We start from the raw sequence: 24,166 nt of genomic DNA, 5'->3' as shown, positions 1-24,166 counted from the left end.
TGAGCTTTTCAATTAAAATTAAGACGGAGATTCGCAGAATAGATTTAAAAGAATAATCCAACTACATGCTATGTACAAGAGACTCGCTTTAAGATTAAAAGATACAAACAGGCTTAAGTAAAAGGACAGAAGATATTCCATGCAAACAGTAACCAAAAGAGAGCTGGAGTGACTATACTAATATCAGACGAAACGGACTTTAAGTCAAAAACTGTTACCAGAGACAAAGAAGGATGTTATATACTGTGAAAAGGGTCGATTCATCAAGAAGACACAATTAGAAAGATATATAGACCAAAGAGAATCCTCACATATATGAAACAAAAACGGACAGAACTGAAGGGAGAAATAGAGCTCAACAATAACAGTTTGAGAGTATAATAACCTTATTTTCAATAATGGATAGAATAACTAGAAGGAAGATAAGGAAATAAAAGACTTGAACAACACCATAAACCAACTAGCCCGAATAATCATCCACAGAGCATTCTGCCCAACGACACCATAATATTCATTCTCGAGTGCCCACAGAACTTCTTCCAGGACGGATCCTACGTTAGGCCACAAAGTAATAATAAATTTATAAAAACTGAAATCACACAATGTATCGTCTCTGACAGCACTTTTTTTTTTTTTTTTGGAATGAAATAAGAAACCAGTAATAGAAGGGAATCCAGAAAATTCACAAATATATGGAAATTAAACAACACATCTTAAATAACTGATAGGTCAAAGAAGAAATCACAAGAGAAAATAGAAAATATTAACAAAAACAACATACCAAAACCTATGGGATGCAGTGAAGGAAATTTACAGCTGTAAAGGCAAACTTTAAAAAAGAAAGATCTCAAGTCAGTAAGCTAAATTTCTACCATAAGAAACTAGAAAAAGGAAAACCCAAAGCTAACAGAGGCAAGGAAATAATAAATATTAGAGTGAAGATAAACACAACAGAGAATTAGAAAAACAATAAAACCAGTTTAGAATAGAATAGAATCAACAATAGAAAAGTTGGTTCTCTGAAGAGACCAAGAAAATGAACAAACTGTTAAGCTAGACTGACCAAGGAAAAGAGAAGACCCACATGACTGAAATCAGGACTGAGAGCGGGGACTCAACAACCTCCTAGCAGTAAAAAGGAGTACACGAGACTACTACGAACAATTATATGTCAATAGATTAGACTACATGAACAAATTTCTAGAAAGACACAAATTACCAAAACTGACTCAAAAAGAAATAGAAAATCTGAACAGACCTATAGGAGACTGAATCAGTAACCAAAAAAAACCCAAAAAACACCCAAAAAACAAAAAACAAAAAACAAACTTCCAACAAAGAAAAGTCCAGGACCAGATGGCTTCACAGGTGAATTCTATGAAATGTTCAAAGAATCAGCACCAATCCTTCTCAAATTATTTTCAAAAAATAGAAGAGGTCAGTATGTGTGAGGTCACTGATACCCTAATATCAAAGCAAGTAAAGCTATCACGAGAAAAGAAAACTACAGGCCAATATCCCTTATGAATATAGAAGCAAAAATCCTTGACAAATACTAGCAAACCAAAGCCAGCAGCATGTTAAAAGGATCGTACACCACAATCAACTGGGGTTTATCCCAGGATTGCAACAGTAGTGCAGTATATAAATATCAATCAAGTTTAACAGAATCATGTTAGCAATTCCACTCCTAAATATATGCAAGAGAAATGAAAACAGATATCCTCACAAAAACTTGTACATGAATGTTAAGAACAGCTATTCATAACCGGTAGGAACAACCCAATTGTCCATCGACCAATGAATGAATAAATGAAATGTATATACACTCAATGGAATATTATTCAGCCATTAAAAGGAATGAAGGACTAACATGTTACGACATGAATGAACCCTGAACACATTACACCAAGTGAAGAAGCCAGACACAAAAGGCCAAATATCGTATGATTCCATTACATGAAATATACAGAATAGGCAAACTCACAGGGACAGAAAGTAGATGAGTGGTTGCCAGGGGCTGGAAAGGGGGGGAAATGGAGAGTGACTGCTTAATGGATATGGGGTTTCATTATGGTGTGACAAAAATATTCTGGAATTAGACAGTGTAATGGTTGCAAAACACTATAGATATTCTAAAATATCCTATATAGGTAGATATTAGAAATCTATATAGATATTAGTATATATCCATATATAGATAAAACATAGATATTCTAAAATTCATGGAATTATATACTTTAAAATAGTTAAAATGGTGAATTTTATGTTACATAAATTTTATGTTAATTAAGAAATTAATTAATGGCCATGCTACCCTGAACAAGCCCAATCCTGTCTGATCTTGGAAGCTAAGCAGGGTCAGGTCTGGTTAGTACTTGGATGGGAGACCACCTAGGAAGACCAGGTGCTGTAGGCGTAAAAAATAAAAAAATTAAAAATAAGAGACTGTAAGCTGACAAGGTCCTTGCAATCTGTGAGATCAAGCAAGGGTTGCCTCGCCTAAAAATTTAAAAAAAAAAAAGAAAAAAATAAGAATTGTTGAGAAAGCCGCTAAGGAAAACAGGTGCCCAGGCTGCCCCCTCAAGTTCTGACACTTGGTTCAAGGTGAGGGAAGGTATATAGATATTTTTAAAACTTCCCAATAATTCTAATGCACAGTTAGTTTGAGGAACCTCTGCTTTAGTTAGTAAATTCCTTCGGTGAGTTCGAAATTCATTTACTCAATAAATATTTGTTAAAAGGCTACTACTATATGCAAGACCTTCTAGGTACCATAGGATACAGAAAAACCAAGAGTCCCCTCTCTCGTGGCCTTACCATTCTACAGAGGGAGATAGAAAACAAACATAAAACAACTTAATTTCCAAAATCTTTTAATGAACATGTGACTTCCTCATTTCTTTATTCTACTCAGCCCCTTGTTAAATCAGGCATAGCTCTGGGCCAGCTAATCATTAATATGACGCAAGTGTCCTCAATAAAGAGGCGAGTTCCCCTCACTAAATAAATACATGGCTCGGTGAAGCCAGTGCCATTGGGAGGTGGCAGCCTGCCGCCAAGTTCACAACTCCAGACTTCCATGGGGGGCTTGCCACAGAGACTACATTCTCCAGACTTCAAGGTTAAGAAGTGAAAGCTCATTATTATCCTTTTCAGAACCAAAAAGCAGTCACAGACTTGCCAGTTCTTGAGTACAAATATGTGCTATAAAAACAGAGATCAGCTTACCTGGGCAAAGGCCAAGTTCAGCACTGTTTCGGAGGCCAAGTACTGCAGCCGGTACTCCTTGGAGAGGGCCAGGGCCTGCAGGAGCACGGGCAGCGCGATGGTGGGGGAGGAAGACTGCCAGTACAGCTCTGCCACGGACAGCAGGACACTGCCCGCAAGGAGGAAGACATGGGATGAGAGCGGCCACCACAAAGCGCCGCCTATGAGATGCACGGGAGACCTTTCTTACCTGATCACCATTTCTGTGTTCCTGATTTTCTGACAATGAATCAACAATTTTTGTAAAAGCTTGTGTGCCTCTGACATTTGGTTCTGAGCTTGTAGTACAACTGCTTTTCTGAATCAGAAACAAATAAACAGAAGGGGTTATGTTGATGTTTGCAAGGGTTATGAATACAGTCACTTTCGGGGTTACAGTCCCCATTTCCTCAATTAGGCTGCAATTAGACCCCCCAAATGGAAGAGCTGTGCCTAATATAATTTTTGTTAAAAGAGGGGAAAAAAAGTGTGTGTGTGTCAGCACATATGTGTAACACACACCACACAAGACTAAAGTCTGGAACTATAGCTGTCAGAATGTTAGTGATTATCTCTGAATGGTACACATTTTCTCCATTTTGCTTATCTGTATTTTCTCATTTCCTGTAATAAATACCTAATAAATAGAATAAAGTTTTTCCCTAAGCTAAAGGTAATAAATTAATTCACGCAAAACAAATAAGAATAAAGCCATTTGAGAAGTAATTCATTTTGGGTTGGAGTTTTCCAAGTTTCTTACCTATATACACCTTCTATGCTATTAAGAGCTGTGATTCCTGTAACAAGTGAATCAGCCAAATGATATTTGCCATCATGCATTGCTCTGTCAAACTGAATTTTCTGATCGCAAAGCATCCATAACTAATAAGAAAAAAAATACGATTAGGGACAAAATGGCAAGTGTTCGCCTCATTATTCAACAGAGGAAAAAAAGTATTTTGGCTTGCTTAGCAAATATCCTTACAATTCACATACATTCTTTTTGGGGGAGATTTAAAAACTATCTTAAAATATTTCAACTATGTGAAAAAGCACTAAGAATAAAATAACAAACACGTGTGCCAGTCATCAACTTTGTCACATCGCAGCATTCTGATTTCCTTGCTTCAGATACTATTACATACTACTGCAGTCCTTTATAAATTCCATTCCTCTCTTTCCAAAGTAAGCTCTTGATCTGATTTTGATACCATTCCATTCACATTCTTATACTTTTACAACACATACAATTATCCTTAAACAGTAGACAGTACGATCTTGTATGGTTTTAAACTTTGTATAAAAAGCATCATACTGTATGCATCCTTTGACAACCCACCTTTAAGCTCGACATTGTTTTGGGGGACTTACACATGTTAATGCAATAAGTTGTAATTCGTTCCTTTCGCTGATGAATAGTTTTCAATTATATAAATAAATGACCGCTTATTTATTCTCGTGTTGATAGGTATTTAGGCAATACCGATTTTTCACTCTTCTGAAAAATATTGGAATAAACATTTCCATGCACTCCTGCTGTGCAGGTTTATGTCGGGTACACAGCGGGCAGTGGAAATGTTGGGCTGTAGGACATGTGCACTTCACTTTAATATGGTGCCCGTTTGTTCTTCTAATGGGTTGTACCAGTTTACACACCCCACCAGGAGTATAAGACGTTACTCGTTGCTCCACACGCTCACCAATGATTGGTAAAGTCAGTAATTTACTTTTGGCCAATCTGATGGGTACGAAATATCTCATTATTGTTTTAATTTGTCTATCTCTGACCTCTAGTTAGATTGAGCATCTTGTTATATATTTATCAGTCATACATGTTTTGTCTATAAACTATGAATTAAATTGTATCTTTTCGGTTATTTATTTTATTGTGCACCTTCTTTAAAAATGGCTGGAACGTCAGGTAACGAAAACTGTTCCATCACGTTAGCGCTACCACAGAACCACACTTCACCCTCGGGTGCTATCTTGCATCGTGTCTGCTCACCGCCTTTCCCTCCGCGTGCTCTGAATTCAGAGCCCAGCACAGCTCGCCTGCAGATGGGCACTCACGCTGTATCTGATGATGCGGAGCCAACAGCCCATGTGAACGGCAGCCTCAGGGACCAGGGGAGGAGATCCCAGGCTGAGGCCTCTTATGATTTCAAATTCCCTAACCCACTGAAGACGAAACTCGTTAAGGGAGGGAAGAGAAAGAGGCCCCTTGTAACAGTTTTCTCAGCACCGTCAGAGGTAAAAAGTTGGTGCAATAAGGAACAGAGGGCCTCGAACTGCTTTATAACGTTCATTCCCTCTGAGTGCAGCATCTTCCCAAAAGGTCACTCAGTTCTGGGAGGGAAAGATTAGAGATGCAAAGTGTGAGACAAAATAACGTAACTGAAACCTAATTCTCGAGTTATCGGAAGGACACTGATGATTTCTTTTCTTACTCCCATACAGTTAGAGATATAAAGAATACTAACTTAAAACCATATTTGGAGACAGGAAGAAAAAAAGTACCCGACTTTAAATCTTTTCTCAGAGCTTATCTCTCAGCCTTCTAGAAGAGAGCTTACAGAGTCTCCTGAGTAGCTATGGTAACCTCGATGCACAGATGTCACAGAAAGGGACCAAGACACGAGAAACCAAGGGGCGACTCTAAGATACCCCACTCTGACAACCACATAGTAAAAATAATCTTTTCAGAAATAAATCCAATGCCATGCAAAAGACAGGTTACCTGGGCATGCTGACTGTTAGGTGGGAATCGTTCCTTCAGATGCTTTAACACTTCTGAAGCTGCAGCGAAACAGCCCTAAACAGAAAGGACGAGATGAGCACGGCTGTGTTGAAACCACACCTGCCGCACCCGCACCCAGGATGCAGACGTGAGTCACCTGTTCTTGGTGCAGTACCCTGGAAGCCACTAGGCAGAGCCTGTCAAATCTCAAAGGGCCATATTTTAGGCTCTAATATATTTTATTTGTTAAATCATACATTTAATTCATCTTCTCTCTAGAAAAAACTTACAAAATACATGTAAACAAGAAAAAGACAAATTATTTTTGATCCCATCAAACAAAATCATAGTTAATGTTTTGATACATATCTTTCTAGACTTATGAACATAAATATAAAACACGAATATTCAAAAAATAGATATACATATTTTTATAAATTGCCTATAGCACTGTTTACCACATGGTAGGCACTCAGTAGTTTTTCAATGAATGAATCTTTCCAGTGTCAAATACAAACCTATAGCATCGAAATATTAGGTAAAGAGACTATGGTATACCAAAATAATCTCATGGTTTGGGATATTTTGGTTATTTCTAATTTTTTCTACTTTAAAAACTGCTACAATGACTATCTTGGTGCATATATCTCTGCATACTTATCTAATTATTTCCTTAGGCTAAAAACCTGAGAAGCTGAATTGCTGAGCAAAATGACAGGCACTTTTTAGCTCTGACATATATTCCTAATCGCCCTCCAGAAAAGTAGCAAGTACTTTCACACCAGCACTCTGTGCCTCTCTCCTCCCCTGATACTTAAGCATCTCTGCCTATTTAATTGGTGAAATTAATATTTTATTGTATTAATGTGAATTTTTTTAATGACCAAATTTTAAATTTTTCATTTTTGGGGTCTAAACTTACGCTTTTTCTGTGAATGCATATTTATGTCTTTTTTAAACATATTGTTGGGAAGTTTATTGTTGTTATTGTTGTTCACCCTATTGACTCCAAAAGCTGTTCAATTTGTCTTAATCTTTGATCAGCTAATGCATCCTCTGTCCATACGGAAGCTCAGGCTGCAAGTGAACTGTTATTTAAAACGGAAATTACACTGAATTACAATAAAAGATCATTAATTTCTTTATTCTTGTGATTTTAACTGGCCAGTCTTGCCAATTATTTTCATGACTGCCATAGGGAGTTGGGTACGTGGATTTAGATGAGTTGCTGTCAAACATTTAGGCTGAGCAGAGAGAACAGTGCTCATGCTGTATGTTCCCTCAAAACATTCCCACTGAGGCCTGCCATCCCTGAGGCTAGGAGAGAGGAATGATTCATGAGGAATCAGAATTATGCAGAAAGAGCAAAGGGGGCTGTACTTCCTCTAGCCTTTGGGTTACAGGAGGAAGCTCGGAAGTTGCAGTTCAGAGCCCATAGATTCTTCATAGGCCTACCCAAGCCCCAGTCACTGCCGTACCCTAAGGGCAACATCCAATTTATTTGGAGATCAATTTCGGAACACAATTGGAAGCACATACAAAGGAAATAAAAGAGCAAATGGAGACTCATGATAAAGCAGCCTTCTCCGCAGTTGGCCAAACTTAATTTCACAGGTGTGAGTCCAACCTATGTAATTAAAAATGTGACAGTCATCAGTCCAGTGAGTATACCTGCATGGCTGATGTTATAACACTAGAAAGGTCTTTCTAAGGCAGATTATGGAAAGGGGGGAAGAGATAGAACTGAAATAAATGGGTTGCTATCTTCTTCTGCAACTGAAGGTTTTGCCGATACATCCTGGCCACCGGAGCCAGGCGACGATGGACCAGCGGGTCCCTCACATAAGCCCAGAGATGAAAGCGGGGTGAAGACAAGAAATAGTAATGTAGATTCAAAGAGCACGGTTACTTTTCAAGGTCTTACCCCCAGGAAAAAAATCACAGAATGCTAACAATGGGCCTTAGAGAAAGTTTCAAGGCTAAAGAATTTAGCCAAGACAAGATTTCTGTCCAGGAGTTTTTCTATTACAGTAGAAAAGAAGTCATTTCTACCGTACAAAGAGAACTGAAGGGAAGTCACTCCAGTATTTAAGGTTGGGGTCAGTGGAGACAATTCAACTTCAGAAAGTCACATGGGGACACTTCAAATGGGTGAACAGTATGGCATATGAATTATATCTCAATAAAGCTGCTGGGGAAAAAAAAGTTGCATGGGGGTCACACCAAATACCTGACCGAAGGTTCACTGACTCATCTGTTACCAAATGCTCCATGTAGCACCCAGAGAAGAAAAGAAGGATGTGAAAGAAATTCCAGTGCCGCTAGGAGGGGAAAAAACCAAGAAGCTGATGAAGCTGGAGGAAAGCACGCAGCGAGAACGCCGGCCTGCTGTTCTGAGGTCAGACAGCTGGAGCGAGGCGTCCCGGGTACCGGAGGAAAGCGCTGATGAAGGTGGCTGGGAACCCCCGGCCAGAGCCCACCCACCCGCTCAGTTTACACAGCTACCCGAAGGACTGCAAAAGGCCGAAACACGGGGAAGGCTTCTGAGAGGGGTGGAGCCACCCAAAGACCTTCAGGCTGCAGATGAGGAAATACCGAGCGTTATGATGCGACCTAACGACAAAGGCCACCGCGAAGATGGAGAAAAACAGTATGATCGAGGAAGCCGCGTACAGCTGGGCAGTGTCTACTGCACCAGAGGGCTTAGAGAAGAGGTTTCCCTGAGCTCTTTCCTGAGAGGGGAGAGGCAGCTCAGAGCAGCACGAGACCCTGCTGTCAAACCCCTGTCAGGAGAACCACTCAAGTTACTTGGGCGTAAATCAAGTTTATGTCATGTTCCCACTGTCCTCCTTGGAGTCGCTCAGACTTGGGTTGGAGACCTGACTGACAGGTACCGGTTGTGGGTACAGGGCTTTGCTCCCTGGATCTCAGTTTCTTGTTCTGCGAAACAGAGATAATAATAAAGCTGACCTCGTGGGGCTCTTGATAAGGATTCAGTGAGACGACACGCGTGAAAATCCGAGCGCAGGGCCTGGCCTGGGACCTGTGCTGTCACCGTTTTAACAATCCCCGAATTACGCTCCCGCTCTCCTGTAAACACCCGCGGCTCTGCCGTCACCCTCCTTCCCGTCGACACACCGAGACAGCTCACCTCTTACTCGCTTCACCGATGCCGAAAGGGGTCCCACCTACAACAGGCTTTGCGAACCCGGCACCCAGTCCACTGCACCCTCTCCGCCACCCGCAGCCACCCAGACCTGTCCTGCTCTCTCTGGAGCACTAGAGAAAAGGAATGGCAGAGCGTTGTCGCGGCCTACCTGCTCGGCGTGCAGCTCTGCGAGGTGGCAGAGCGCCACGGCGAACGACTCAGTGTTGTTCTGCTGCGCGCCCGCGTTCGCCGCCTCCAGGCTGTTCATGCTCAGCAGCATCTGGGCCTGCTGCAGCGCCATGGTGCTGGCGGGGAGGGGAAGGGACCCGTCAGTCGGGGCCAGGCTGCCCCTCGGCCACAGCCCGCCGTGATTGCGCGGAAAGGGAAGGCTTGTGGGAGCAGCTGCCACCACTGCAGAGCGGGAAAGCTTCCCGTGTGAGCTGTGCCACAGGAGACGCCGGTGACGCCAACGGGGCACCGAGCTCCAGCCCCCCGCCGACTCGGGTTCTCCTTGCGGTCCCCCCCACGTCTGACAGTCTTCACGGCTAAACTCAGACCTGATGCTGTCCTGGCACCAGCTGCTCTGGCAATCTAAACTGTGGCCAGTGTCTGCAGCTGTTTCAGACCACGCTGTGCCAAAAAGCGGTCGCAGCTACAGAAACGAGATTGGTAAAGTGGGCATTTTCTTTCGTTACTGAAATCCCGAAAACAGCAGACTGTCTAGGTGAGCAGTGAGGTAGTGGCAGGGCTCCAGGGTTAAAAATCCGGTTCAGAAGTTTATTCCAAGCCAAAGGAGGCTAAATGAAAATTAAACCCAAGGCTGGAGCTATTCCGAGGACACCTCTTTCTCTACATAACAGTTTGGGGTCCAGGGGATGCTCACCTTGAGGGACCCTAGCCCACACCTCCTGTGAAAGGGAGGAGGTTCCTGACTCACAGAGCAAGGGGGCGGTGCTCGGCGTCCTGGCTCTGTCACTTATTAACTACACTTGTGATCTCAGGCAGGTCAGATGTGTGAACCTTGGTTTATGCATCCTAAAATGGAGATCACCCACCAGTCACCTCAGAGCCATTGGGAGGCATAAATAAGAATGGGCCTGGGAAAAAACTCTGCAAGGTCTGTGCAAAGCACAAAATATTTTGAAACTATAAAGCACGAACAACTTTCATCAAAGAAAGAAAGACCTGTCTGGTCCTTCACAGAACCCATTTGCTAGCAAATGCTTGTCTGCAAAAGAAGTCATGCCCCCACGGCCCTGACCTTCCGCCTTAAGACCCACCTGCGGCCATAGAGCCTCCAGATGGCTGTTTTCTGTGCGATGCTGATGTCGATGAGCTCCGACAGGCTGTGTTTCCAGTGCAGGAGGTCGGAGTCCTTCAGCGCATCCATCAGCTTGTTTGCCGTCTTCCCAGCAAAAGCCCTCTGCTGAACGAGGGACTGTATCCCCAAGGAGGCGAGGTACTGAGGGGGCGGATATACCCACAACCCAAGATAGAGATTACATGACAGAACGTGTTTTTTTTTCTTCAGAAATTTGCCATATTTCACATGTTAGCATAAACATAGTGATGGCACTACTTAGAAAGTACCTATAGCCTGACCCTGACCCACGGGAGCTGTGTTCCTGAAAAACAGGCTGGAAGACAGGTTGTTGGTTCGGTGGGAATAGCCAGGGCTTTGGCATTAAATGGACCAGAGCTTAAACAGCGCCTCTGCCACATACTATGTGACCTGCAGCCAGCCACGTGGTGCTTAGCCAAACCTAGCTTTCTCACCTTCAAAACAGGCATCAAACCTATTATAAAGAACTGTTGTGAGGATTAAAATGAATTAGTATGTCAAACAGTGCTGGGCACATGATGTAGCAGGGGATTAAGAAAGGATGCTCATCGTGAGCAAAATTATCTTTTCATTAACTTTTAGTATAATTTTCAACGATGAAAGCTCAACTAAAATAGGATTTTGTTAAATCCATAACAAAAATTGTAATTAAGAAGTCTATCATCTATTTTAAGGAGCCACTTACTTTTGTCATTAGAATCAATTCTGTACATATAACTTTCCCAGAAATGAGTCAAATGGACAATTTACAGATTTGAAAAGCATATACTTTAAATTATTACACACACACAATTACTTTCAATTTTACTGGAATTTGCTGCAAACAGATGCGTAAGCAGTCCCACTGCCCATGGTCCATTTTCAGCAGATGTTTTTGAGATGAAATAAGGTTCTTTGTGCAATGGCAATCTAGATTCTAACAGCCATTATGATTTCATGTGTGCAGACTATACCCTTTCAATGCCCCTCAGTATTTGTCATTGAAAACTGAATTATAATTCAGGTCCTCCCCTGTCACTCAAAATGAGAAAAGACAAATCTAACTATCTGGTTTACGACTAGTTGCTGGCTTTATTGTTAAAACAGGATCGGCAAACTTGTTCTATAAAAGAACAGACAGTAAATAACTTAGGTTTTGCAGACCACATTTGGTCTCTGTTGCATATTCTTCTTTGTTGTTTTTTCCCCAACTGTTTAAAAATGTACAACCCATTCTTAGCTTAAGGGCCATACATAAGCAGGATGTGAGCCAGTGTGGCCCAAGGGCTAGAGAGTTTGCCAATCCCTGGTTTAAAAATAAGCCTTTTCTGAAAATTTTCCAAGTAAATATGTGGAAATTAATGTTGATCAATAAACTAAAAAAAAAAAGTCTCATCAAATTGACAAATGGAACTTTCACAGATGTTATTAGGATAAAGGGAGCAGCGAGAAATCAGACAGAATTTAGTGGTTTAATTAATATTAAGGTCATATGAAACTACCAAGAATAAAACCACACCATTTATTTAAACAATGGAAAATGAGCCTTACCGGTAACCCAAAATGTACTGCTTTCTTCACAGAATGCTCTAGCAGAACGTAGCTATCAGATCTCTTCTGCCCCAGCACATAAAGCCAGCTCTGGTAAGAGAAACCATCAAAATATATCCTGACAATGGTAACGGTTAATGTTCTATTAAAACATCAGCATGGTTGTAAGAAAGAATTAACCAGGGACAAAATAAATCCTCTAACACACTCTTTCATGAATTATGACTCTAAATGAAACCTATCAAACACACAAAAACTCCCAAGACAAATAACCCAGTCACTGATCTTCTCCTGATAGCAGTGAGTGGCAAATGTTCCAGAAAAAAGCACGAAACCCCCATATGGCCTTTTATTGAGAAAATGAGATTCTCAGGTGATTGTTAAATGAATTCTGTGTTCTACTTGCACTTGTTGATTATCCTTTTACAGGACAACGTTGTATCCAGCTACGAGGTGTGGTACACACCTTTTGTTAATGCTGACGTTTAATGTGATAGTTTCTCATGGCAAGATGTACTAAAATTTGTAGATAAGAAATGCCACCAAAGCAAAACAGATGTCATAAATTAAGAGAGATAAATAAATATGGGCTGCCTTTCCTGAATTACTGCGACTACCTAACTAGTTTCCCGTCACTGCTAAGGACCTTTGCTCCAACTACAAAACAACCCAATTTGAACGGGGCCTTCCGAAGTCCACCTCACTCATGCACAGAATCCCCAAGGCAGGGGGTGGCCTCACCAAGCAATGCTGGAGACACACGTGATCGTTGGACTCCTGGGCAATCCTAATCGCCTCCTGCAGGGCAAGCTCTGCCTGTTGACTGATGACAGAACGAACGTTCATCTCATTAACGATCACAAAATGCACAAGCAACAAACGGTAGCAGGACGTCATCTGTGCTGTACTTTATCCGAGTACAGGCCTTTGGGTTGGAAGCTGTAACTATGGGATTATTCCCTCACGGGCACTCCCCTCCCCCAGCAGCAAGAAACATTAACAGAGGAAATACAGAACACGCTCCTTCTGAGGTGGATTTCTACCAAAAGGGGCATCGAGGATCAGCTTTACCTGATCTCCACTCCTAAGAGTTTTATTTTAGCGGTCTACGGCTGAGGGGAAGGGCGAGGAAGGAAACACAGTGTTTTACTTTCCATTGCATTCCCTTCCGCATTATTTGAAATTTTTCTTTACTATGGCATTTGATACTTTATAATTTTTTCAAAACTAGTTTTTAAAAGGATTTTGAGGATTATCCACTTGTGAAATTTTTTTTCCTGCTCATGTGGTTCCCCTCCATCTGGGATGTCTCTCCCAACTTCTCAACTTCGGTGGAAATTCAGCCAAATATTCTTGGCTCCACTGAACTCTCACTTCTGAGAATTCCCACGGAAATGCTATCCATACCCCACTCTGTAATGTGTAATTAAATACTACTATGTATCACCTTCTTCATTTAACCTGCGTTAATTTTATTTTTTAACTAGTTTATAAATCTGTAGAGAACATGGGTAACGTCTTAAACTTCGCATTTCTCAATGGCAAGTCATAGAAGAGAAGTCCTATCAATGCTGGGTCACTGAGGATCTCAAAATAAATGCTATGGGTATCACTTATTTATATAATGAAAACCAAACAAATGATATGTTAGAAAAAAGGCTTTTGGGAGAACTGCATGCTAAAACAGGACTAAAGAGAGGCTACTTTTCCCAGGTAGGAAGAAAAGGTAGTTTATCAACACAGAAACTTCAGGTCAGGCAAATCCTCAAAGGACCTTATGGTTTTCCACTGCTGCTAAGTAGAAACACCTCTGATAAAAATTTTCAGCAACAGGGCAAGAAGCAAAATGCTTATAATACCTGAAATGCACTGGCTATCTACTGTTTTCAAATGCCAGAGCAGAAAGTTCTGTTGCCTCTAAACAACAGCTTCCTATATCATTCATGGTAAAAGCCAAAGTCCACATTGGGCCTACAGGACCCTAAATGCCCTGACCCCTGCAATCTCATGCCTTTGTCTTCTTCTATTTCCCCCTTAGAGCACTCTAACTGTACCACTTGCTCCCCCTCAGATGCTAAGTAAACTACTGCCTCAGGGCCTTTGCACTTGCTGTTCCAGCTGACAGATCACTCACCGCCTCAATTCCTTTACATCTCAGAGGTCAGGGAGGGCAGACTGTGGAAGTGCAAGATCTGTGCGTACAGCTGGAGGAAGCGTGTTCCTCATGAAATCGACGGCATCTCCGTCATCGCTCTCTAACCCGTATCCTGATCTACTACGACTTGATATATGTTTAGCGCTACTTCTTTATCCCTCCCGCTGTAAGCTCCATGAAAACAGGGGCTTTTTCCTCTGTTCTCACTATTATATTCCCCGCACCTACAACAGTGCCTAGTACACAGTACATGTTCAATAAACTCTCAAGATTTTCAAGAAATCGCCACAATCCTATTAGCTAGTCACAAAGGCTTAGGCAGGACCATAGTGCCAAGACAAGAAACAAAGACAAGACCTGAATAAATCAGGAATTAGTTACCAATGAAATTCCATGCAATTAGCTGCCCATCCATTGATAATACTGTAAAAATAAAGAAATTCTGTACATCAACAGGTTACTTGTATCTAGAAGGCTGTATACAAATTTCCAAACCCCAGGGGAAGCTGTTTTGAACACTGAAATAGGTCACTGGTAAATATTACAAATGGTGTTGCTCTTTATCATGAGCACACACAAAAAAGGAAAGGCTCTGATTAAGAGGTCATTAAAGCTAGGCAGACAAAAAGAAGTTGATTATTAAAAGACAGTATCGGATCTCACAAAGTCATGGAGTTTGCAGCATCCTCGAACACCATCGGGCGCATCTACAGACCTGCTGCCTCAGCGGCCTTAATGATGTCCCTGGTCTAGGCTTCGGAACGGCACTGGCACCTTTCTCAAAGGATTCTGCCGCGGAAACGGCGTCCTTGTAAGGAGGGAGAATATTCTGCCCCTTCACTTGCACTGACCACCTCTCACTGATCTCCTAGTGGTCACGAACTCAATCAACTAAGCCCTTTTCACACAGCCTTGTAGTACATGAAGATGCCAGACACGTGCTTAGCTAAATCATTTTTCTTCAGGCTAAACAGTCTCCCAACTTTCCCATATAGTTTATATGGTATGGCTCTGAATGCCTCCGAGACCAGCTTGTCAATGTCCCTTTTAAAATGTGATGACCAGAAGTTAACAGAACTTCCTGGGTGTTGCCTGGGCCATACAGGAAGGGGAAGAACTCCTCTCAATTCTTGAACTCTGGTCTTTCTTTTTCCATCACTACCCCCTCAAGTCTCTATTCGAAGATGCCTATAGCAGAAACCACATTCCTCTCAAATGGAAAAAAGCCACAGGAGATGGGGAGACTCTTTGAATCAGTAATCTCTTAACTTTTTCATTATTCACATTATTTCGTGGTTTCCAAAATAGCTTCCATGTTTTGAAAGATTTTTTCCACTTAACTCTATTTACCAAATAATTGGTCAATTTTCCTATTTTTATTCATTAAAATCATAGGCATACCTTAGCAATGACGTAAGCCAAGTGTCACCTGACTGAGCTGCCTGAATTCCATCTAAAAGCACAAACATGTGACTTTTAATAAGCCAGTGCAGTCTTTTACCAAGTAAAGGCACAACAACTTCCTTTTGGCTTTTTGAAATACTTAAAATAGCTTTTGCATCCCGATTATTAACTCCAAAAAGTCCTTCTGGGACTCTCTGGCCTAATGACCTAATTTCCTTTTCATTCAACGGCTGTTGTTCTTAGAAGTAATCGGAGGCCCCGGACGAGGGCAGCCCTGTGGCACAGCGGCACCAGGGGGCAGGCTGTTTAAGCAGAAGGTTTTCGTGAACTTCCGTCCAGGAGAAAAGCCTCCCTTTTGGAAGTTATTGACAAGTCCAGATCAAACAGCCTGCTTCTTTCCTTTCTTTTCTTCTTCTCTTTCTTCTTTTTAATACAGAATTTTAGAAAAATTTCCATCTAAATTAACATTTGCGAGTCATTGTCTTCAATTTCCGCATGGATACAAACCCATGAACTTACTAGTGTCCGAAGCGGCAGTGCAGGGCGGCCAGGTTCAGGGCGGCGTACCTCAGGCTCCGGCCATAGCCCTCTTCCCCGTTACTTTTGCTTTCGGCTCCAGTTAGAATCAAGCGGTCGAAATAATGCAGGAGGCTGTGAGTTGAACTGAAAACATCCTGGACCCGGAGGTTGTTTAAGTAGCTCAGATAATGCTAAAACAAGAAGCAATCCACACATTGTAAACATGCCGCTTTCTCTTGTGTAAGACTAATTCAGAGTTCCAACGGCTGCACATGCCCGTGTGTCCCCCACCCTTCTAACAAGATGGTCATAGTTTAGGTTCGTTTTTTTCCCCATAGGCAGAAAAAACAGAAAAACAGGTTCAAGATACAATTGTTTGTTTCCTCCCAGAGGGAGTCCCCAAATGAAAAACAGGAGTTCCATTAGAATTTGTGACAGTGTTTTATCCTAAATATACATGCACTACGTCACTGGTTATACTAGGTGATACGTGAGGGTGGAGGGGAAGTTCACCTCGCTCGGGTATTAAGGAATAACACAAGTTCAAAAATAAAGATTTTAAAACCTAAATTCATATAAAAATTATAAAATTATTTTTTCTAAATGTCCAAGTTCAAACAGTGAGACTTTTACTAGTTTATTAAATTCATTATCTTTTATTTTGAAAACGTTTTCATTTTGTTTAATCACTGAATTAAACTTCCCTCCAAACAGGCAGATTCCAGTTACTAGGGAGCAAAACAGTTATTTTTCTACCTGTGGATTAAGCCAGACATCAAATCCAGGTACTATTAAGAAAGTTATCCGGGAAAAAAAAATCCATTGAGGAATGGTATTATTTGAACTTAAAAAACAAAACAAAACAAAAACCACACTGACAAAAACAGAGAAAGGAAAGAATTTTTAGGCCAAATTTTTTAAACAGTCTACTCTATCGTCTGTCCATAATTCACAACGTCAGAGAAAAGGACACGTTCGACTGAAGAAACGCTACTGGCACAAGGGTGGGCGGGAGTGGCAGCAACCCAGGCTTGGCTGCTGACTTGCCCACGACAGGATTTCTCTCCAAGATCTTGGGCCAACAGGCCTATCCTTGTTTGCAAGGCAACTCAACAAGAAGAGGAGCCTTGTCATTCCTTTTCAACTCAGCAACAAATTCTGGAAAAGACTCACCGCTTCAGCAAAATCAGGGTTAAATTTCAACAAATTGTTCAATTCCTTCTGCAAAGAAGCTGGAGTGAGGGCTTTGGTCTCATCATTCTTTAACAAAGAAGCCTGAAATTTAAAAATGACAACTCAGTAGAAAGAAATGACCAATGAACATATGGAAATGTTATACTAAATAGCATCATCTCATTATTACCTACAACAGTGCCTAGTACACAGTACATGCTCAATAAACTCTCAAGATTTTCAAGAAATCGCCACAATCCTATTAGCTAGTCACAAAGGCTTAGGCAGGACCATAGTGCCAAGACAAGAAACAAAGACAAGACCTGAATAAATCAGGAATTAGTTGCCAATGAAATTCCATGCAATTAGCTGCCCATCCATTGATAATACTGTAAAAATAAAGAAATTCTGTACATCAACAGGTTACTTGTATCTAGAAGGCTGTATACAAATTTCCAAACCCCAGGGGAAGCTGTTTTGAACACTGAAATAGGTCACTGGTAAATATTACAAATGGTGTTGCTCTTTATCATGAGCACACACAAAAAAGGAAAGGCTCTGATTAAGAGGTCATTAAAGCTAGGCAGACAAAAAGAAGTTGATTATTAAAAGACAGTATCGGATCTCACAAAGTCATGGAGTTTGCAGCATCCTCGAACACCATCGGGCGCATCTACAGACCTGCTGCCTCAGCGGCCTTAATGATGTCCCTGGTCTAGGCTTCGGAACGGCACTGGCACCTTTCTCAAAGGATTCTGCCGCAGAAACGGCGTCCTTGTAAGGAGGGAGAATATTCTGCCCCTTCACTTGCACTGACCACCTCTCACTGATCTCCTAGTGGTCACGAACTCAATCAACTAAGCCCTTTTCACACAGCCTTGTAGTACATGAAGATGCCAGACACGTGCTTAGCTAAATCATTTTTCTTCAGGCTAAACAGTCTCCCAACTTTCCCATATAGTTTATATGGTATGGCTCTGAATGCCTCCGAGACCAGCTTGTCAATGTCCCTTTTAAAATGTGATGACCAGAAGTTAACAGAACTTCCTGGGTGTTGCCTGGGCCATACAGGAAGGGGAAGAACTCCTCTCAATTCTTGAACTCTGGTCTTTCTTTTTCCATCACTACCCCCTCAAGTCTCTATTCGAAGATGCCTATAGCAGAAACCACATTCCTCTCAAATGGAAAAAAGCCACAGGAGATGGGGAGACTCTTTGAATCAGTAATCTCTTAACTTTTTCATTATTCACATTATTTCGTGGTTTCCAAAATAGCTTCCATGTTTTGAAAGATTTTTTCCACTTAACTCTATTTACCAAATAATTGGTCAATTTTCCTATTTTTATTCATTAAAATCATAGGCATACCTTAGCAATGACGTAAGCCAAGTGTCACCTGACTGAGCTGCCTGAATTCCATCTAAAAGCACAAACATGTGACTTTTAATAAGCCAGTGCAGTCTTTTACCAAGTAAAGGCACAACAACTTCCTTTTGGCTTTTTGAAATACTTAAAATAGCTTTTGCATCCCGATTATTAACTCCAAAAAGTCCTTCTGGGACTCTCTGGCCTAATGACCTAATTTCCTTTTCATTCAACGGCTGTTGTTCTTAGAAGTAATCGGAGGCCCCGGACGAGGGCAGCCCTGTGGCACAGCGGCACCAGGGGGCAGGCTGTTTAAGCAGAAGGTTTTCGTGAACTTCCGTCCAGGAGAAAAGCCTCCCTTTTGGAAGTTATTGACAAGTCCAGATCAAACAGCCTGCTTCTTTCCTTTCTTTTCTTCTTCTCTTTCTTCTTTTTAATACAGAATTTTAGAAAAATTTCCATCTAAATTAACATTTGCGAGTCATTGTCTTCAATTTCCGCATGGATACAAACCCATGAACTTACTAGTGTCCGAAGCGGCAGTGCAGGGCGGCCAGGTTCAGGGCGGCGTACCTCAGGCTCCGGCCATAGCCCTCTTCCCCGTTACTTTTGCTTTCGGCTCCAGTTAGAATCAAGCGGTCGAAATAATGCAGGAGGCTGTGAGTTGAACTGAAAACATCCTGGACCCGGAGGTTGTTTAAGTAGCTCAGATAATGCTAAAACAAGAAGCAATCCACACATTGTAAACATGCCGCTTTCTCTTGTGTAAGACTAATTCAGAGTTCCAACGGCTGCACATGCCCGTGTGTCCCCCACCCTTCTAACAAGATGGTCATAGTTTAGGTTCGTTTTTTTCCCCATAGGCAGAAAAAACAGAAAAACAGGTTCAAGATACAATTGTTTGTTTCCTCCCAGAGGGAGTCCCCAAATGAAAAACAGGAGTTCCATTAGAATTTGTGACAGTGTTTTATCCTAAATATACATGCACTACGTCACTGGTTATACTAGGTGATACGTGAGGGTGGAGGGGAAGTTCACCTCGCTCGGGTATTAAGGAATAACACAAGTTCAAAAATAAAGATTTTAAAACCTAAATTCATATAAAAATTATAAAATTATTTTTTCTAAATGTCCAAGTTCAAACAGTGAGACTTTTACTAGTTTATTAAATTCATTATCTTTTATTTTGAAAACGTTTTCATTTTGTTTAATCACTGAATTAAACTTCCCTCCAAACAGGCAGATTCCAGTTACTAGGGAGCAAAACAGTTATTTTTCTACCTGTGGATTAAGCCAGACATCAAATCCAGGTACTATTAAGAAAGTTATCCGGGAAAAAAAAATCCATTGAGGAATGGTATTATTTGAACTTAAAAAACAAAACAAAACAAAAACCACACTGACAAAAACAGAGAAAGGAAAGAATTTTTAGGCCAAATTTTTTAAACAGTCTACTCTATCGTCTGTCCATAATTCACAACGTCAGAGAAAAGGACACGTTCGCCTGAAGAAACGCTACTGGCACAAGGGTGGGCGGGAGTGGCAGCAACCCAGGCTTGGCTGCTGACTTGCCCACGACAGGATTTCTCTCCAAGATCTTGGGCCAACAGGCCTATCCTTGTTTGCAAGGCAACTCAACAAGAAGAGGAGCCTTGTCATTCCTTTTCAACTCAGCAACAAATTCTGGAAAAGACTCACCGCTTCAGCAAAATCAGGGTTAAATTTCAACAAATTGTTCAATTCCTTCTGCAAAGAAGCTGGAGTGAGGGCTTTGGTCTCATCATTCTTTAACAAAGAAGCCTGAAATTTAAAAATGACAACTCAGTAGAAAGAAATGACCAATGAACATATGGAAATGTTATACTAAATAGCATCATCTCATTATTTTCTTTTCTGCAGCTACTCTCTCTTCTTGACCATAAGGAACATGGTTCCCTCTTCCTGCACCAGTAAGTCTCCTAGACATCGCTCCCCGTCCACACACTCCTCCCATGCAAACCCCTGCTAATCCCTCGGGCACCAATTTAGAGAGAACTGCTCCTATCACTCTGTAGCCTAGATAAGGTCCTATAAGCCCCTAGTGCTCCCACAAGCCCCCTCCACTAACCCTTCCTACAGTACTTACCAAGCTAGAGTGAAAGGGCCAGTTTAACCCCACCCACAAACCGAAAGCACCCTCAGGCAGGCAGTGTGTATCACAGCGCCCACAAAGGGCCTCACGGCTCCCAGTTGCGCTACTCCTGGTTATTTACTTCATATGGGTGGTATCAGCAACAATTATATAAAATATGTAGAAAACCAGTTCCAAATTAAATATTAGTACTTGACTGGGCTATATACACTACTTCAATTCTACCTAGACAAATTTTTTCTCTATAAGTAATAATTTCTGCAAGTAATTTTGTTTTAATTCATTATGTCATTAAAGAAGATTCCAAAAATATGAACAAGCATACAAAAAACAAAACTCTGTAATCCCTCCACCAGAAATAACACTATTAATTCTTCAGTGAATCTTATTCCAGTGTCTTTTTTCTATGTGCATATATGCATGTACATACATATGCATGTATACATACATATATATATACCGTTTTTAACAAAATTAGAACACCTAACTTCCTACTCTTTTCATTTAATAGTATATTACAAACTATCTCATCAAATAGTCTTTGAAAATGATTTTTAAAACAAAAATATTAACCTTTTGTCACATTTACTGCAAGTACTTACCCCATTTTGTTGTATGCTTTTTAATTTTGTTAAAACATGTTCTGACGTGCAGACATTTAAAATTTTTATGCTGAAAAATCAAATAATCTCCTACGTGTTTCTTCCACAGCTTTTATGTTTAGAAAGTCTTTCCTCATCCAGAGATCAGTTAAAACTTAATATGTAGTTCCATCTAGTTTAATTACAGCTTTAAGTATTTACATTTACCCCCTTTAATCCACCTGTAATATATTGAGGAATGAAGATGAGGTGAGGATCAGCCATATTTTCTCCTCTATAGTTAATCGATTGTCTAGACAGTTTTCCTAAACTGTCTGAAATTCATCTGTAGGGGTGTTTCGATCACTTTTATCTAGATCTAAACATTACATCTTTCTGCAGAAAAAAATTTAAGAACAAAATTAGGGAAAATAGGAAAGTCGAGCACAGAAATAAAAATTCTATGCTTGAAAATAAGAGAAAAATGTTCAGCTTATGTTACTGAGAAAATGAAAAAGTATGGCTGAAAAACACCAGCAAAAAAATGTTTGGGGTGGGACTACACCAAATTGAAAAGGTTTTGTACAGCAAAGGAAACCATCAACAAAACAAAAAGACAACCAACTGGAAGAAGATATTCGCTAATGATACATTTTATAAGGGGTTAATATCCAAAATTTATAAAGAACTTATATAACTCAACAACAATAAAAAACAAACAATCCAATTAAAAAATAAGCAGAAGACCTGAACAGATATTTCTCCAAAGAGGAAATACAGATGGCTAACAGACATATGAAAAGATGCTCAAGGTTCCTAATCATTAGAGAAATGCAAATTAAAACCGCAATGAGACATCACCTCACATCTGTCAGAATGGCCATCATCAATAAATCAAAAAACAGAAAGTGTTGGCGAGGATGTGGAGAAAAAGGAACCCTCATACATTGTTGGTAGAACTGCAAATTAGTACAGCCACTATGGAAAACAGTATGGAAGTTCCTCAAAAAATTAAACATGGATATACCCTTTGACCCAGCAATTGCACTTCTAGGTATTTATCCAAAGAAAACCAAAACAATAATTCATAAAGATCTATGCACTCCAATATTCATGGCTGCACAATTTACAATAGCCAAGATATGGAAGCAACCTAAATGCCCATCAACAGACGACTAGATAAAGAAATTATGGTTCATATATACAATGAAATATTACTCAGCCATTAAAAAAAAAATGAAATCCTACCATTTGCAATGACATGGATGGACCTACAGGTTATTATGTTGAGTGAAATAAGTCAGACAGAGAAAGATAGGTACCATATGATTTCACTCATATGTGGTATCTGAGGAACAAAAGAACAAACTAATCAAAAATAGACTCACAAATATAGTAGACAATTTGGTGATGGACAGAGGGACGGGGGTTTGGGAGGCTGAGAGAATGGGGTGAAGGGTTAAACAAGTACAAATTAGTAGTTGATAGTTGGTCACGGGGAGCACGGAAGGAGGAATGCAGTCAGCATTAACGTGATGGCTAAGTGGAGGGCCCGGGGAGGGAGGGAGCAATTGGGGGGATCGTTTTATAAACATTATAGATGTTTAACCTATGTGTTGTATACTTGAAACTAATTTAAATAAATACGTTTATTAAAAAAAAATGTTTGGGGTAAAGCGTACTGATATCTGCAACTTAAAATGCATAAAAAAAAGAAAAGAAATGGCGGCTGGATAGAGGATAGGTAGACACGTGATAAACAGAGCAATATTTCTTGTAGAATGTAGGAGATGGGTACATGGGTATTCACTGTACAAAGCTTTTCAACTTTTCTTTCTATTTGGAAATGTCCATAACAAAATAATAAAATATTGGAGAAAGGGAAGTAAGTTTTCTAAATCACGTGTTTGGGGCTGTGTTAGTTGCACACCATTACTAAATAAACCTGCGTTATAACTTTAATAGAAAAATAAAATTACTCACAAAATAGGAAGGGACACATAGCAACATCTGCATTATTAGTGAAGAAAAGAGGACCAAGAGTAAGGGACAATACAGATTTGCCAATAAACCTACTAAATGGGTTTAAAAAATAAACCATCATAACAGGCATATGTCATGACATACAATGTCACACGATTAAAAAGAAAGTTCATGATAAATTAGAGTTAACATACCTGTTGAGAAAGAAAAAATTCTGCTTGTTTTTGGGACAGCGGCCCACTGCAAGATACCTCCTCTTCTCTAGAAAAAATAAAAATAATATAAAGAATTACGCCAATGCTTAAAAGTCAAATAGAATCCTTATCAGAAGAGTTCAAAACTTTTAAAATTAATTCTCTCTCCTCAGGAATAGAAAAGACATACTTAAAAAGTGATGTTGAATGACATGCCAAAGTTCAAACGATGTAATTATGGACAGATATAGGTCTACATTCTACACAGCTCTCAGCGTGAGCTTCCTAAAATGCGTATCTATCAAGCCATCCCCAATTTAAAGCCCTTCAGTAGTATCCCCTCACCTTCCAAAATAAAGTCCACGCTGCTCAGCAGGGCAGGTGCGATGCTTCACGCGTGGTCCTACCTCCTGACTCTCTCCTTCGCCTTCTCTTTCTCACCTAAACCCCAGCCACGATGAACTCCTTACAGGTCCCCGATCATGACAAGATGCCCCCACTGCTTCCTCAGCCTGCAGGACCCATTTTCTCACCCACTGTTGGACTGTTGCACACCACCCATCACTGAAGATTACCTCAAGTGTCACATCCTCCAAGAATCTCTCCTGAAATCTCTCATTTGAGCTCCCACTGTCTCCTAGAGATGCTTATCACAC

General features: G+C 40.6%; 1 protein-coding gene and 1 pseudogene across 2 annotated transcripts in view; one reads left to right on the top strand and one right to left on the bottom strand.

Moving 5' to 3' along the window:
- The window catches only part of ANAPC5 (anaphase promoting complex subunit 5), a 35,814-nt gene that overhangs the window by 1,409 nt on the left and 10,239 nt on the right, over window positions 1–24,166 (bottom strand). Inside the window, exons 5-15 of one of the 2 annotated variants that reach the window (XM_011355766.1) lie at window positions 23,511–23,577; window positions 20,320–20,421; window positions 19,147–19,337; window positions 12,748–12,829; window positions 12,007–12,096; window positions 10,415–10,596; window positions 9,304–9,439; window positions 5,987–6,061; window positions 4,010–4,131; window positions 3,461–3,568; window positions 3,232–3,379 (exon numbers count right to left, since the gene is read on the bottom strand). In XM_011355766.1, the coding sequence (XP_011354068.1) occupies window positions 3,232–3,379; window positions 3,461–3,568; window positions 4,010–4,131; window positions 5,987–6,061; window positions 9,304–9,439; window positions 10,415–10,596; window positions 12,007–12,096; window positions 12,748–12,829; window positions 19,147–19,337; window positions 20,320–20,421; window positions 23,511–23,577 (1,303 nt within the window). Of the gene's footprint in view, window positions 1–3,231; window positions 3,380–3,460; window positions 3,569–4,009; window positions 4,132–5,986; window positions 6,062–9,303; window positions 9,506–10,414; window positions 10,597–12,006; window positions 12,097–12,747; window positions 12,830–19,146; window positions 19,338–20,319; window positions 20,422–23,510; window positions 23,578–24,166 lie in introns of both variants that reach the window. The other variant, XM_023528206.1, reaches the window with a different exon arrangement.
- On the top strand, window positions 2,301–2,419 carry LOC111737025 (annotated as a pseudogene).

This window comes from Pteropus vampyrus, unplaced genomic scaffold, assembly GCF_000151845.1.
Source record: "Pteropus vampyrus isolate Shadow unplaced genomic scaffold, Pvam_2.0 Scaffold23, whole genome shotgun sequence".
Lineage (NCBI taxonomy): Eukaryota > Metazoa > Chordata > Mammalia > Chiroptera > Pteropodidae > Pteropus > Pteropus vampyrus.
The sequence above is the reverse complement of the archived record's forward strand: the minus strand, read 5'-3'. Positions and strand labels throughout refer to the sequence as shown.